This window comes from Drosophila takahashii, chromosome X (genome assembly GCF_030179915.1).
Source record: "Drosophila takahashii strain IR98-3 E-12201 chromosome X, DtakHiC1v2, whole genome shotgun sequence".
In the NCBI taxonomy this organism is placed as follows: domain Eukaryota; kingdom Metazoa; phylum Arthropoda; class Insecta; order Diptera; family Drosophilidae; genus Drosophila; species Drosophila takahashii.
In genome coordinates, this window is record NC_091683.1 from 9,271,302 (window position 1) to 9,283,287 (window position 11,986).

Consider the following 11,986-nt stretch of genomic DNA (forward strand, 5'->3'; position numbering starts at 1 on the left):
CTGATAATGACAGACTGTGGAAATAAATGCTTTTGATTAAATACAAAAGTGATTGTCTGGAAATGTGATTACATTATATCATAAATTTAGAACATTAAAAACGGAAATCGTCCACTAAAAATGCAATTCCTAAAGAACTTGATTTGTTTCCATAACTGTAATAGAGTTCTGGAAAAACTGTGTTAAATATCTTTAAGATCTGGGATTTCAGATTCCTGGAAATGGGTTCACATTCACCCCCTTTAACCCATATAAAGTTCTAGGCTCGGGATCCGGTCAGATCGGGTCAGCACCAGTTCAAAGCGGTCTTTGCGGCTGGTTAGTTAATACGGGTGTTTATGATGCAAACACATTCGATCGATCGGCTCACATCAGCTGTGACCATTATTATACATATTGTAATTGATGCATATGAATTGCGATTATATTGCATTTGCATGAGCATTCGGCTTGTGATTTGCATTCAAACAGTGCGCTCCAGGATGATAAAGTGGAATAAAAATAAATAATTATAAAAAATAAAATAAAATAGTGGATAGTACTTTAAACTACTTTGATCATTTGGAATAGAGCTTGAAATAATATCGACAGTTTGCTATTTTTCAAAATAAAATCGATTTTATCGAATCTATATTTTCAAAATATCGAAAATATCGATAATTTGTAAGTTCTTATTTGGAAACCTTACTATTCAATCTACATACAATCTAATGAATCCTTATAGCACCGAATCGCACTGTACTTTGTATAGTCTAGTCCAGGGCATTGTAATCGCATCGCATCGATCTCAATCGCACATCGATACCGCCAGCTGGGCCGGCAGATCGGATTTTATCGAACTCCCGAGTACCCTGTGGACACCTAGACTTCATCTTAGATGGCATTCAAAATGAAATATACAAATATAGAAATAGGCAGAATGTGCCGGGTCGAGTGCAGATTTATTACTATTTATATTTCGAATTTATCGTTTGTTGTGACTTGACTTTCGTCAGCTAATCGCTTGTTTATTGTTATTACGACACTGCGCGAGGCAAACAGATAGCGGCCCAGAAAACAAATAGAGTCATACGTATTCTATAACATCTCATGGAAAGCGGAAACTGCACGTTCAACACAACTCCCAACAGGTTGATATATTTCATCATCTATAGACTATAGTTGTGCGATTCGATAACTAGACGTGAGCTAATCTGCTCTCAAGGACATTGAAGGATTCCAAATATCCCATTTATTATAATTATTTTATCTAAATTTCTAGATTTAAAGGCTGTATTTTAGAAATGACTGGTACTTGATAGAATAAATCATATTTTACTCTTATATTACTGTAAAATTAGTAAACCAAATGAAATTATACAAATATTAGTCTCAAGGTGCTTAAATTTGAACCCCCCCCACATATGATTCACATGACAAATGCAAACCACGTGCATTCAACCATTCGTTTAACGAGAAAACCCGCTGAACCCAAGTGCGCAAACATTGTAAATTTCCCGAGATCTGCAAAGTCAGTTTGGCGGGGGGAAATCACCTTATACGGAGGAATCGTCACGCGCAATTGCGAATGAGTTCAGCGAATTTGGACGCTGATGGCGATCTGGGGATGGCGCCGCATCTGATCTTTCGGCAAATACCAGAAGGGGATTACTGGGCTAAGTTCCCATTTCGAGTGCTCGGCTTATCGCCAGCGCCACCAGAAATAACCAAAAAACCGACATTTCTGGCATTCTGTTTCGAGTGCATGAATATGAAATATTTCCCTTTATTTGCAAATCATTTAGTTAGAGCCATAAACGGTGGGACGCGCCATTGAAGCCGAGCAAACACCGCCGAATCAGGCCATAAAAGCAGAGCAGCCGCGTACTATAAACTAGGCAAACAGCCGGATCCCAACGCGATCCCCTCGTCCACTGTCAGGGTCCACTGGATGTCACCATCCCCCCTCAATTTACGTAGACCTTGAAGAAGACCACAGCACAGGTCTTCAGGTCCCCGGAGCTCAGGTGGACCACGGCCTTCAGGTCCCCAGCAATGTCCGCATGGGGCATGTTCCGCACAAACTCATGGTTGCTCACGTTGTTCAGGGTGTAGATGTGCTGGAAAAGGGACACTCAATTCCTTAAAAGACTTACATAGTAATGTTAGCACTATGATAGCCTATTGACTACTATGATTGCGATTACAAAATTAAGAAATGTATAAAATGTGCCAATGGATTTGCCAATCTTTACATTTTGTATAGGGTAACACCATCATGATTTTTATGCCAAAAATGTACAAAAAATAAAATGTCCAGGCCAATCTATTGGAAATAACGAGTTCAGAAAGATATGACAATCCATATTTGGACCAATACTGCCATTGTTACGGTAAAAAAACGAATTATTTTTTGTGCAAAATTGAAATCTGGGTTTTTGGTAAAAATTTGAATTTTTTCTTTTTGTTTTTTTGCTATAACTTGGCCAAAAATGGTCCTACACCAAAAAGACATACTGTTTTGAACAGATAACAAAATTTGCTATAAATCCATAAAACTTTCCGTGTAATTTTGGAAAAATAAAATTTTCGCCAATTTTCAATTTTTTTACAAGGGGGTACCCCATGATTTTTTGCGAAAAATTAAAAATGAATAAATTGTCAAGGTTTAAATGCCAATTGTTAGGAAATTTAATAACGAGTTCAGAAAGGTATGACAATCCATACTTTGAATCAGTATTTGCTTTGTTATAGCGAAAAAACTGCAACGTTTTAGCAAAAAAACGGGTTTTGTTTTTTTTTGGAAATTCGCGATTTCAGTTTTTGACAAAAATTGGAATTTTTTTCTTTTGGTTTTTTTGCTGTAACTTGGCCAAAAATGGTCATACACCAAAAATTCATACTGTTTTGAACAGATAACAAAATTTGCTATAAATTCATAAAACTTTCCGTGTAATTTTGGAAAAATAAAATTTTCGCCAATTTTTAATTTTTTTATAAGGGGGTACCCCATGATTTTTTTCGAAAAATTAAAAATGAATAAATTGTCAAGGTTTAAATGCCAATCGTTAGGAAATTTAATAACGAGTTCAGAAAGGTATGACAATGCATACTTTGAATTAGTATTTGCTTTGTTATAGCGAAAAAACTACAACGTTTTAGCGAAAAAACGGGGTTGGTTTTTTTTTGGAAATTCGCGATTTCAGTTTCTGACAAAAATTGGAATTTTTCCTTTTGGTTTTTTTGCTGTAACTTGGCCAAAAATGGACCTACACCAAAAATTCATACTGTTTTGAACAGATAACAAAATTTGCTATAAATCCATAAAACTTTCCGTGTAATTTTGGAAAAATAAAATTTTCGCCAATTTTTAATTTTTTTATAAGGGGGTACCCCATGATTTTTTGCGAAAAATTAAAAATGAATAAATTGTCAAGGTTTAAATGCCAATCGTTAGGAAATTTAATAACGAGTTCAGAAAGGTATGACAATCCATACTTTGAATCAGTATTTGCTTTGTTATAGCGAAAAAACTACAACGTTTTAGCGAAAAAACGGGGTTGGTTTTTTTTTGGAAATTCGCGATTTCAGTTTTTGACAAAAATTTGAATTTTTTCTTTTGGTTTTTTTGCTGTAACTTGGCCAAAAATGGACCTACACCAAAAATTCATACTGTTTTGAACAGATAACAAAATTTGCTATAAATCCATAAAACTTTCCGTGTAATTTTGGAAAAATAAAATTTTCGCCAATTTTTAATTTTTTTATAAGGGGGTACCCCATGATTTTTTGCGAAAAATTAAAAATGAATAAATTGTCAAGGTTTAAATGCCAATCGTTAGGAAATTTAATAACGAGTTCAGAAAGGTATGACAATCCATACTTTGAATCAGTATTTGCTTTGTTATAGCGAAAAAACTACAACGTTTTAGCGAAAAAACGGGGTTGGTTTTTTTTGGAAATTCGCGATTTCAGTTTTTGACAAAAATTGGAATTTTTCCTTTTGGTTTTTTTGCTGTAACTTGGCCAAAAATGGACCTACACCAAAAATTCATACTGTTTTGAACAGATAACAAAATTTGCTATAAATCCATAAAACTTTCCGTGTAATTTTGGAAAAATAAAATTTTCGCCAATTTTTAATTTTTTTATAAGGGAGTACCCCATGATTTTTTGCGAAAAATTAAAAATGAATAAATTGTCAAGGTTTAAATGCCAATCGTTAGGAAATTTAATAACGAGTTCAGAAAGGTATGACAATCCATACTTTGAATCAGTATTTGCTTTGTTATAGCGAAAAAACTACAACGTTTTAGCGAAAAAACGGGGTTGGTTTTTTTTTGGAAATTCGCGATTTCAGTTTTTGACAAAAATTGGAATTTTTTCTTTTGGTTTTTTTGCTGTAACTTGGCCAAAAATGGACCTACACCAAAAATTCATACTGTTTTGGACAGATAACAAAATTTTCTATAAATCCATAAAACTTTCCGTGTAATTTTGGAAAAATAAAATTTTCGCCAATTTTTAATTTTTTTATAAGGGGGTACCCCATGATTTTTTTCGAAAAATTAAAAATGAATAAATTGTCAAGGTTTAAATGCCAATCGTTAGGAAATTTAATAACGAGTTCAGAAAGGTATGACAATCCATACTTTAAATCAGTATTTGCTTTGTTATAGCGAAAAAAGGGCGTTTTTTGTAATATATAATACGTTTTTTAAACAATTTTCCACATCAAACTAGGTACTTAATGTTTTTTCAACTTACACCTTTTTTGGGCGGACATATCATCTCGTTCTTGGGGATTTTTCTGAACAGCGGATACCAGATCTCCCGAGGATTGGTCAAGGAATTGCACAAGCTGTCGCGTTTCAGGCAGAGCGGTGTCGGGATCCATTCGTTTCGTTCCCAGCGAAAGACGTCGACCTGCATGCCAATCGGACCGCTCGGCACATCCATGAGCACCTTGATGTCGCCGTTGTAGTACAAAGTCTCCAGATCTTCGGCAACCTCGAAGGTCAGGCCGCTGATGTCCAAGATCTGACGAAGCGGTACATTGCCCTTGTCCTCTTGGGCATCGCAAACGATGTCCATGGTTTTCTCATCGCCGATAACCTCGTAGTTGGTGCTCTATAAAATTACAGATGAAAGATTTTACATTTTATAAAGAAAATACAATTTGTTTATTAAATAAAAATATGTTATAAAAATTACTATGTTAATAATTATGGGAATTTCATTTTTTTAATGAACCAATTTGAAGAATATTTTATAAAAATTACTATCTTAATAAGTAAGGGAATTACGATTTTTTCATATATTAATTTTAGGAATATTTAAAAAAAATTACCATGTTAATAGATAAAGGAAATAAATCTTTTTCGTGACTTAATTTAAAAAATGGGAGCATTTTTAGGACCCATACTTACCCGACTTCCCTGCAGGAGTTGCAGGATGCAAAGCAGCAAAATAATCCAGAGCTTCATTTCGTGACTTTCAAAGACCTCCTCCGCCAGCTGCAACATTTTATAGGGCCCTCGACTAATTGCCCGCCAATTAGCCAACGCCATTCGCATTGTTTAACTAATTGCCAAATTAAGTTGTACATATTCCACTTAATTGCCGATGCAGATACCCAATATGGCGATTCAGATTCACCGATCGTAGCACCCTCAAAAAAAATTCCAAAACCTCAAAAAAAAAAAAACAGAGCACACTGAAAACAAATCAGCATGCGGCAGGCGTATTCCGGAAGGTCGGAGCCCGGATTCGTCCGGAAGTGGGTCGCCGTCTCAATGGAACACCCACATCACGCATACGTCGTGTGCGCCCGCGGGATAATAAAAAAAAAAGCAAACGCACTTGACCCTGGACAACCGACTGGCTGGGCTTGGTTCGCCGATTCTGTCTTCTGTTTGTAGGCCATGGCTGCCGTAAAATATCAAAATCGGGCCGCCACACGACGCCCCTTATCCAAGTTATCCGATAACGGGGAGCCTTCTCTTCGCAAACAAGGCAAAAGCCAGAACAGCAGCAAAAGCGCGTGGCCACTGCTCGTCTTTATGGTTTTGGAGTGAAGGGTGATGCTCTGGTAGCAGTAGCATACTTTATGGGATGCGCTTAAAGCTAACACAAGTCACAAAAGTAGGGTTTCTACTTTAGGAATAAGTTTTTATAAACAGAAATCCATACTTAACGCAAATTAAATATAAAAAATATAAATTTTAAAATAAATTAAAATATATAGTACTTAAATCACGAATATATGCCTAAGACTTGGTTATTTCACGTTACAATAAATAATATTTTTATTTTCTTACATATTTGTTTTGCTTTTTAATGGTTATAGTTGAATTAACATTATTTACGAACATTAAGTCTAAATTGGAATAGTTTTTACCGTCCTTTATTTTATTTCAGACTTTCGAGAACATTTTTGATCAAGCAAAGTCATCGTTGGACATTTAATTGGCTTGGCTTCCGATTCCAAATTGAATTTCAAGTTTTTGTAGACAGAAATCCATACTTAACGCAAATTAAATATAAAAAAATATAAATTTTAAAATAAATTAAAACATATAGTACTTAAATCACGTTACAATAAATTATATTTTTATTTTCTAACATATTTGTTTTGCTTTTTAATGTACATAGTTGAATTAACATTATTTGCGAACATTTATAGTCTAAATTGGAATAGTTTTTACAGTCCTTTATTTTATTTCAGACTTTCGAGAGCATTTTCTATCAAGCAAAGTCATCGTTGGACATTTACATTAAATTACATTAAATATAATTGGCTTCCGACTCTAAACTAAATTTCAATACAGAATTTTCCCCGTAGAATGTTTGTTTACGAAACCTAACTTAAGCTCTGTAGGTTCCTTTGTAGTTTATCACGTGTGGTTGTCAGGATTGTCTTTGATATGAGCTAACTATAATTTAAATAACCTCTTGATTCAGTCTGTTGGATGGTCCACGTCAGTCTCCTGAGTTTCCTCTGCGATTGGCCTGCCGTAGAGCAGAACTTTGGCCGGAATGGACTTGCAGCCAGAGGCGCGAGCATCGCTTCCCCTGATTATCTCCTCCACCTGATCGTCCTCCAGTTGCAGCCGCGCGTTCTGCGCTTCCCTCCGGATGCAGTCGACCAGATGAATGGCTTCCAGCGCGGCATAGGTGATGACATGGCTGCGTGGCAGTCGGCGCAGGGTCTCCATTTCCGCCTCAAACTCCTCGTCGCCCTGCAGGCGATTCACGCTGAAGACGAGCAGCACGGTTAGCTGCTTCAGGTGCGGCTGCTCGGTTCGGTTGGCGATCTCGTCGTGCGCCTTGATCAGTTCACTGATGGCCGGCACATGCTCGGCATCCGCTGGCTCCATGTTGTCCACCACTATTAGATTCTGGCCGCAATAAGCCAGCTGCGTCAGCAGGCCCTCCAAACGGCGCACGGATCGAGCGCCGCTCCACGAGAGCGTCCTCACATTTTCGGGCCAGGGAAAGTGATTGCGCAGGATGCCCGCCGTGAGGCTCTTGCCCACGCCAGAGGAGCCCACCAAGGCGATGATCTGGTGGATGGGAAAGTCTTTATAATAGGGATGTCGAAATATTTAAAAATATTCAAAAAATTAAAATGATATTTGATATATCAGAAAAGAAATATTTATATATCAGATATTTTTGATATTTTTGTTTTATAATTATTTTGTATTAATTTTAAGCTGCATAAGGCGAGGGCACCCAAATATAGTGTTCTATCTTGTTTTTAATGCGTTTTCTTGGATTCTGAATGCTATGCTATAAAAAGTAAAACCAATTAAAATGATCAAAAAAATGTGCAAAAAAAACTGATAATTATTCAAAAAAATATCACGATAAAAAAGTTTTTTTTAGGCAAATAAAATCGATATATTGATATTTTGATATATTTTTGACATCCCTACTTTATATATAGCTTATAATATTAATAAGAATTCCGGGAAAACGGTTTAGCATAAAAATCTTCTATGAAAAACCGAAATTCAAGCATAATTCACAGGTGCGTTCTACGCAAAGACCTTCGAATATTTCTCACCCAAGATCCGGTAAGATCGGGGGCAACACTAACCTGGCGACTGGGGCTGTCCAGCGCTTGTTCCAGCTGCTCCAGGGCCCCATCCTGGTGGAGGACGTGGCGCCGGGCCTGCTGGACCATGTGGCCCAGCCGCTGGCCGCGATCGCAGTAGTTGTCCCGGTTGTGGACGATCGAATGGTACTGGTTCTTGTAGCTCTCCAGGAAGTTGTCATCGAGCTGCAGGCACAGGCCCACGCCGGCGCCGATAACCAGGACGACCAGGGCTGCCCAGAGCCACAGGGGCGTCCTCCGGCCGGAGGCGGACATGTCCGTCTCCTGGTCGCGACTGGAGCGCTTCCGGCCGCTCCGCTCGGCGACAATCAGGCGGCGGAGGCGCCGCTGCAGCTGACCACTGCCCGTGCGCCGGCTTCTCGGCGAGGGGGTGGCGCCGCTGGAGTCCCGCCGCCTGGCGGATCGCGTCCTCGTCCGGTGGAGCACCTGGGCACCCGGCGTTGGCGTTTTGTCCGTGGCCATATAATCGAATTGCTCGCGGTTGCTACGAACTTGTGTGAAGGATGGGAAATAAATATAACTAGGGAGCTACCGCCAGCACATTCTTTCAGAAATGTAGCCAAATATTAGCCTAATTTACTCACTTTTTTGGGAAAGCAGCGTTTTGCAACCGGCAAAAAAATTTAAATGCCGCCTCATAGTGTGACCGTTTGTGGGGTATTTTTTCAAACGGTACTTTGGTATGGCCGGGTTAGTATTTTATTTTTAGTATTTTACTTAAAGTTTGTAAATTGTTTTTTTAATTTATTTAGTTTTGTCCCACAGTAAAATTTAAAAAAAGAAATAATTACATTATATTTGGATAAACATTTTTTCTCAGTTAAAAAAATTAAAATGCCACCTCACAGTGTGATGCATTTTTCCAAACGGTACTTCTCCTGGCCTGATTAGTATTTTACTTACAGCTTGTAGATTATTTGTAATTTATTTAGTTGTTAGTTTAATTAGTTCAAATTAATTTAAATACATTACATTTGGCTGATCACTTTTAGTCAGTTTAAGTATAAACCCAGCACAACCCTAGTTATCAGCGGTATTTTTAGGGCATATTTTTAAAGGGTTCATTTTTTGGTATATTATTTTTTTTTACTTACAGTTTGTAAGATTATTTTATTGTTTATTAGATTAGATTATTTGTAATTTAGTTGTTAGTTTAATTAGTTCAAATTAAATACATTGCATTTAAATAATCACTTTTAGTCTAAATATATACCCAACACAACCCTACTTTCCAGCGCGGTATATTTTTGGGTATATTTTCAGTGGGTTCATTTTGGTATATTTTCGCCGCAGCTTGCGTTGAAAATCATCTGTCGTTGGCCAGATATTGAGATATATATTTAAAATATAACCCCCCAAATCCGATCCGCGATGACGAACGAGGACGCGGGCACCAACAGCGTCGCCGACCGCCTGCAGGTGGGTCCGCGCGAGGGGGTCACCTATCCGATCCAGATGAAGTACTGCGGCCACTGCACGATGCCCATTGAGGTGAGAATCTATGGGAAAATCTATATGTTCCATCCATATAATGCTCTATTTCGATCCCCAGTACTGCGAGTACTATCCGGAGTACGAGAAGTGCAAGGACTGGCTGGAGCGGCACATGCCCGACGACTTCGAGCGGCTGAAGATCGAGGAGGAGGCGGCCGCCGCCGACGGGACGGATGACGACAAGAAGCGCCAGAAGCGCGGCGGCAAGGGACTCCTCCGCGTGAAGAAGAAGGAGGACGTGCCCAAGCGCATCTGCGTCTCGCGGGCGGCGCGCGGCAAGAAGAAGTCGGTCACCGTGGTCACAGGACTGAGCACTTTCGGTGGGTCTTTGTCCTTCTTATGCTTAAGGAGCTCCTACCTTTACATATCCCTTAATTCCACTTGTAAACTACACCCTTTTGTTGGGTTACAAGCTTATCAGATCTTTCTAGGCGATATAATAGGTGTATTAAGTATGATAACCTATTCAAACTCTAGATCTATTCATATATAATCTTCTCTATGATACAATAGGCATTTATTGATCCAGAAAAAGTCTTATTAGATCCTTTCTAAGCGATATAATGGTTGTATCAAGTATGATAACTAATTCAGACTGTAGATCTATTCATATATAATCTTCTCCATGATACAATAGGCAATATAATGGTTGTATTAGGTATGACAACTTATTTAAACTCCAGATCCATCCATATATAATCTTCTCTAAGAGGCAATAGGCATTTATTAAGTATGATAACTTATTTAAAGTCAAGATCCATCCATGTATAATCTTCTCTATAATACAATAGGCGATATAACGGTTGTATTAGGTATGATAACTTATTCGAACTTTAAATTTGTCCATATATAATCTTCTCTATGATAGAATAGGAGATATAATGGTTGTAATAAGTATGATAACCCATTTAAACTCTAGATCCATCAAGATTTAATCTTCTCTATGATGAAATAGGCGATATAATGGTTGTATCAAGTATGATAACTTGTTCGAACTTTAAATTTATGCATTTATAATCCTCCCCATGATACAATAGGCATTTATCAGACCAGAAAAAGCACATATCTACTCATCTCGCTATAAATATAATTCTTATTTATTTATAATTCCTTTCCAGACATCGATCTCAAGGTGGCCGCCAAGTTCTTTGGCACCAAGTTCGCCTGCGGCTCCTCGGTGACCGGCGACGACGAGATCGTCATCCAGGGCGACGTCAAGGACGACTTGTTCGACGTGATACCCGAGAAGTGGGCCGAGATCGACGAGGATGTCATCGAGGATTTGGGCGATCAGAAGCGAACATGAATAATTTAATCAGTTTCCTTAGCTTATTTTATACGCTACATCATTAAACGTGATCTTCTGGGTTATTTATTTGGATTGCTTGACTGGATTCGGCTGATTCCTTTGGGGATTCCGTTGGAGGAGCTGGATTACTCTTGGCCTGGGCAGCCCGCTTCCCGGACTGCTTGCCAGTCGACTTGGCAGATGCCTCCGCTGGCTTTTCGGCGGGCGTCTCCTTGGTTTCTCCGCCGTGGAAGTGCTTGTAGCTCAGCTGGATGATCTTCTCGTTCTCCTCGTCGGTCAGCGGGGCCTTGTTGTCGTCGATGAGCTGGAAATGGTATTAGATTAGTGCTTTTTGGATCCCCCACTAGCCTGGCTGGCCAATCCTCACCAGCTGCGTGTGAAGAGCACTTGTCGGCGGATCGTTGATCATCTGCAGAATCTCATGGGACTTCAGGCGATAGGAGGAGAGGTCCTTCACGTAGCCCACGATGCTCTCGCGCGTCTGCGTCTTGCAGGGCGACTCCTCCAGATATTGCAGTGCCTGCGGAGCCGGAATCCTGGTTAGTTTCCCATTTATGGATCGCATTTTGAAATATTAAACCCACCTCGTAGGTAACTGTGGCCAAGTTCCGCATGCCGAACTTCTTTTTGGTGCTCTTGATCTTCTGCAGAATCTGCATCACCTCCAGATTGGTGAGGTACGAGAATGTGGGGTTGATCCTGCATGGTATTGAGATATTATCAATTATTTTATAGGGGAAATTAAGCAAAACAATTCTCACGTTTCCATTTTCTGTTGAGTCGCCGAGTTTTGGTAGGACCGCACGGCGGGAATTAAAAAATACCATGGCAAGCCAGGTGGCAAAGAATAACCCTGGCAACCCTGGCTTTTAACGGTTCAAATATTTTAATCCTTAATTTGAGCTCTTAAAAATTACGAATCAATTTGCATTAAATCCTGAAAAAGAAAACCCTTTGCCGGGGTTCTACAAAGTTCTATAAATTATCCAATACCAAAAAAGGTAATAAAATTAGAGCTTTAAAGCTATCGATATTTTCGACAATACTGATTTGATATTCTCGATGTTTTGAAGGGAAAAATC

At 38.8% G+C, this 11,986-nt stretch overlaps 4 protein-coding genes across 4 annotated transcripts; 1 reads left to right on the forward strand and 3 right to left on the reverse strand.

Moving 5' to 3' along the window:
* Positions 1-1,699: 1,699 nt before the first annotated feature.
* Positions 1,700-5,555, reverse strand: LOC108062309 (uncharacterized). The gene is made up of 3 exons (XM_017148912.3): positions 5,409-5,555; positions 4,747-5,109; positions 1,700-2,099 (listed from the first exon to the last, which is right to left on the reverse strand). Exons 1-3 carry the CDS (start codon positions 5,553-5,555, stop codon positions 1,947-1,949), a joined length of 663 nt encoding a protein of 220 aa, XP_017004401.2. The 3' UTR covers positions 1,700-1,946.
* A 1,009-nt stretch (positions 5,556-6,564) lies between these two features.
* On the reverse strand, positions 6,565-8,754 carry LOC108062320 (uncharacterized). Its single transcript, XM_070218913.1, has 3 exons — positions 8,686-8,754; positions 8,084-8,592; positions 6,565-7,544 (listed from the first exon to the last, which is right to left on the reverse strand). Exons 1-3 carry the CDS (start codon positions 8,738-8,740, stop codon positions 6,939-6,941), a joined length of 1,170 nt encoding a protein of 389 aa, XP_070075014.1. The 5' UTR covers positions 8,741-8,754; the 3' UTR covers positions 6,565-6,938.
* Positions 8,755-9,372: 618 nt separating this feature from the next.
* DENR (density-regulated protein) lies at positions 9,373-10,966 on the forward strand. The gene is made up of 3 exons (XM_017148930.3): positions 9,373-9,592; positions 9,654-9,915; positions 10,714-10,966. Exons 1-3 carry the CDS (start codon positions 9,473-9,475, stop codon positions 10,899-10,901), a joined length of 570 nt encoding a protein of 189 aa, XP_017004419.1. The 5' UTR covers positions 9,373-9,472; the 3' UTR covers positions 10,902-10,966.
* Polr3I (RNA polymerase III subunit I) lies at positions 10,677-11,721 on the reverse strand. The gene is made up of 4 exons (XM_017148931.3): positions 11,666-11,721; positions 11,489-11,603; positions 11,272-11,424; positions 10,677-11,208 (listed from the first exon to the last, which is right to left on the reverse strand). Exons 1-4 carry the CDS (start codon positions 11,671-11,673, stop codon positions 10,945-10,947), a joined length of 540 nt encoding a protein of 179 aa, XP_017004420.1. The 5' UTR covers positions 11,674-11,721; the 3' UTR covers positions 10,677-10,944.
* Positions 11,722-11,986: the final 265 nt, after the last annotated feature.

Bases quoted from the DNA above. Each gene is read 5' to 3' on its own strand.
- LOC108062309 (XM_017148912.3), bottom strand. From the start codon at position 5,555: ATGCGAATGGCGTTGGCTAATTGGCGGGCAATTAGTCGAGGGCCCTAT. The intron at 5,110-5,408 runs GTAAGTATGGGT...GTAATTTTATAG, and splicing joins AACTCCTGCAGGGAAGTCGG to AGCACCAACTACGAGGTTAT. The intron at 2,100-4,746 runs GTAAGTTGAAAA...TCCCTTTTCCAG, and splicing joins TATGTCCGCCCAAAAAAGGT to CACATCTACACCCTGAACAA.
- LOC108062320 (XM_070218913.1), bottom strand. From the start codon at position 8,740: ATGAGGCGGCATTTAAATTTTTTTGCCGGTTGCAAAACGCTGCTTTCC. The intron at 8,593-8,685 runs GTGAGTAAATTA...CCTTCACACAAG, and splicing joins AACGCTGCTTTCCCAAAAAA to TTCGTAGCAACCGCGAGCAA. The intron at 7,545-8,083 runs GTTAGTGTTGCC...CCCATCCACCAG, and splicing joins TGGACAGCCCCAGTCGCCAG to ATCATCGCCTTGGTGGGCTC.
- DENR (XM_017148930.3), top strand. From the start codon at position 9,473: ATGACGAACGAGGACGCGGGCACCAACAGCGTCGCCGACCGCCTGCAG. The intron at 9,593-9,653 runs GTGAGAATCTAT...TTCGATCCCCAG, and splicing joins ACTGCACGATGCCCATTGAG to TACTGCGAGTACTATCCGGA. The intron at 9,916-10,713 runs GTGGGTCTTTGT...ATTCCTTTCCAG, and splicing joins CACAGGACTGAGCACTTTCG to ACATCGATCTCAAGGTGGCC.
- Polr3I (XM_017148931.3), bottom strand. The intron at 11,425-11,488 runs GTGGGTTTAATA...CCGGCTCCGCAG, and splicing joins TGGCCACAGTTACCTACGAG to GCACTGCAATATCTGGAGGA. The intron at 11,209-11,271 runs GTGAGGATTGGC...TACCATTTCCAG, and splicing joins GTGCTCTTCACACGCAGCTG to CTCATCGACGACAACAAGGC.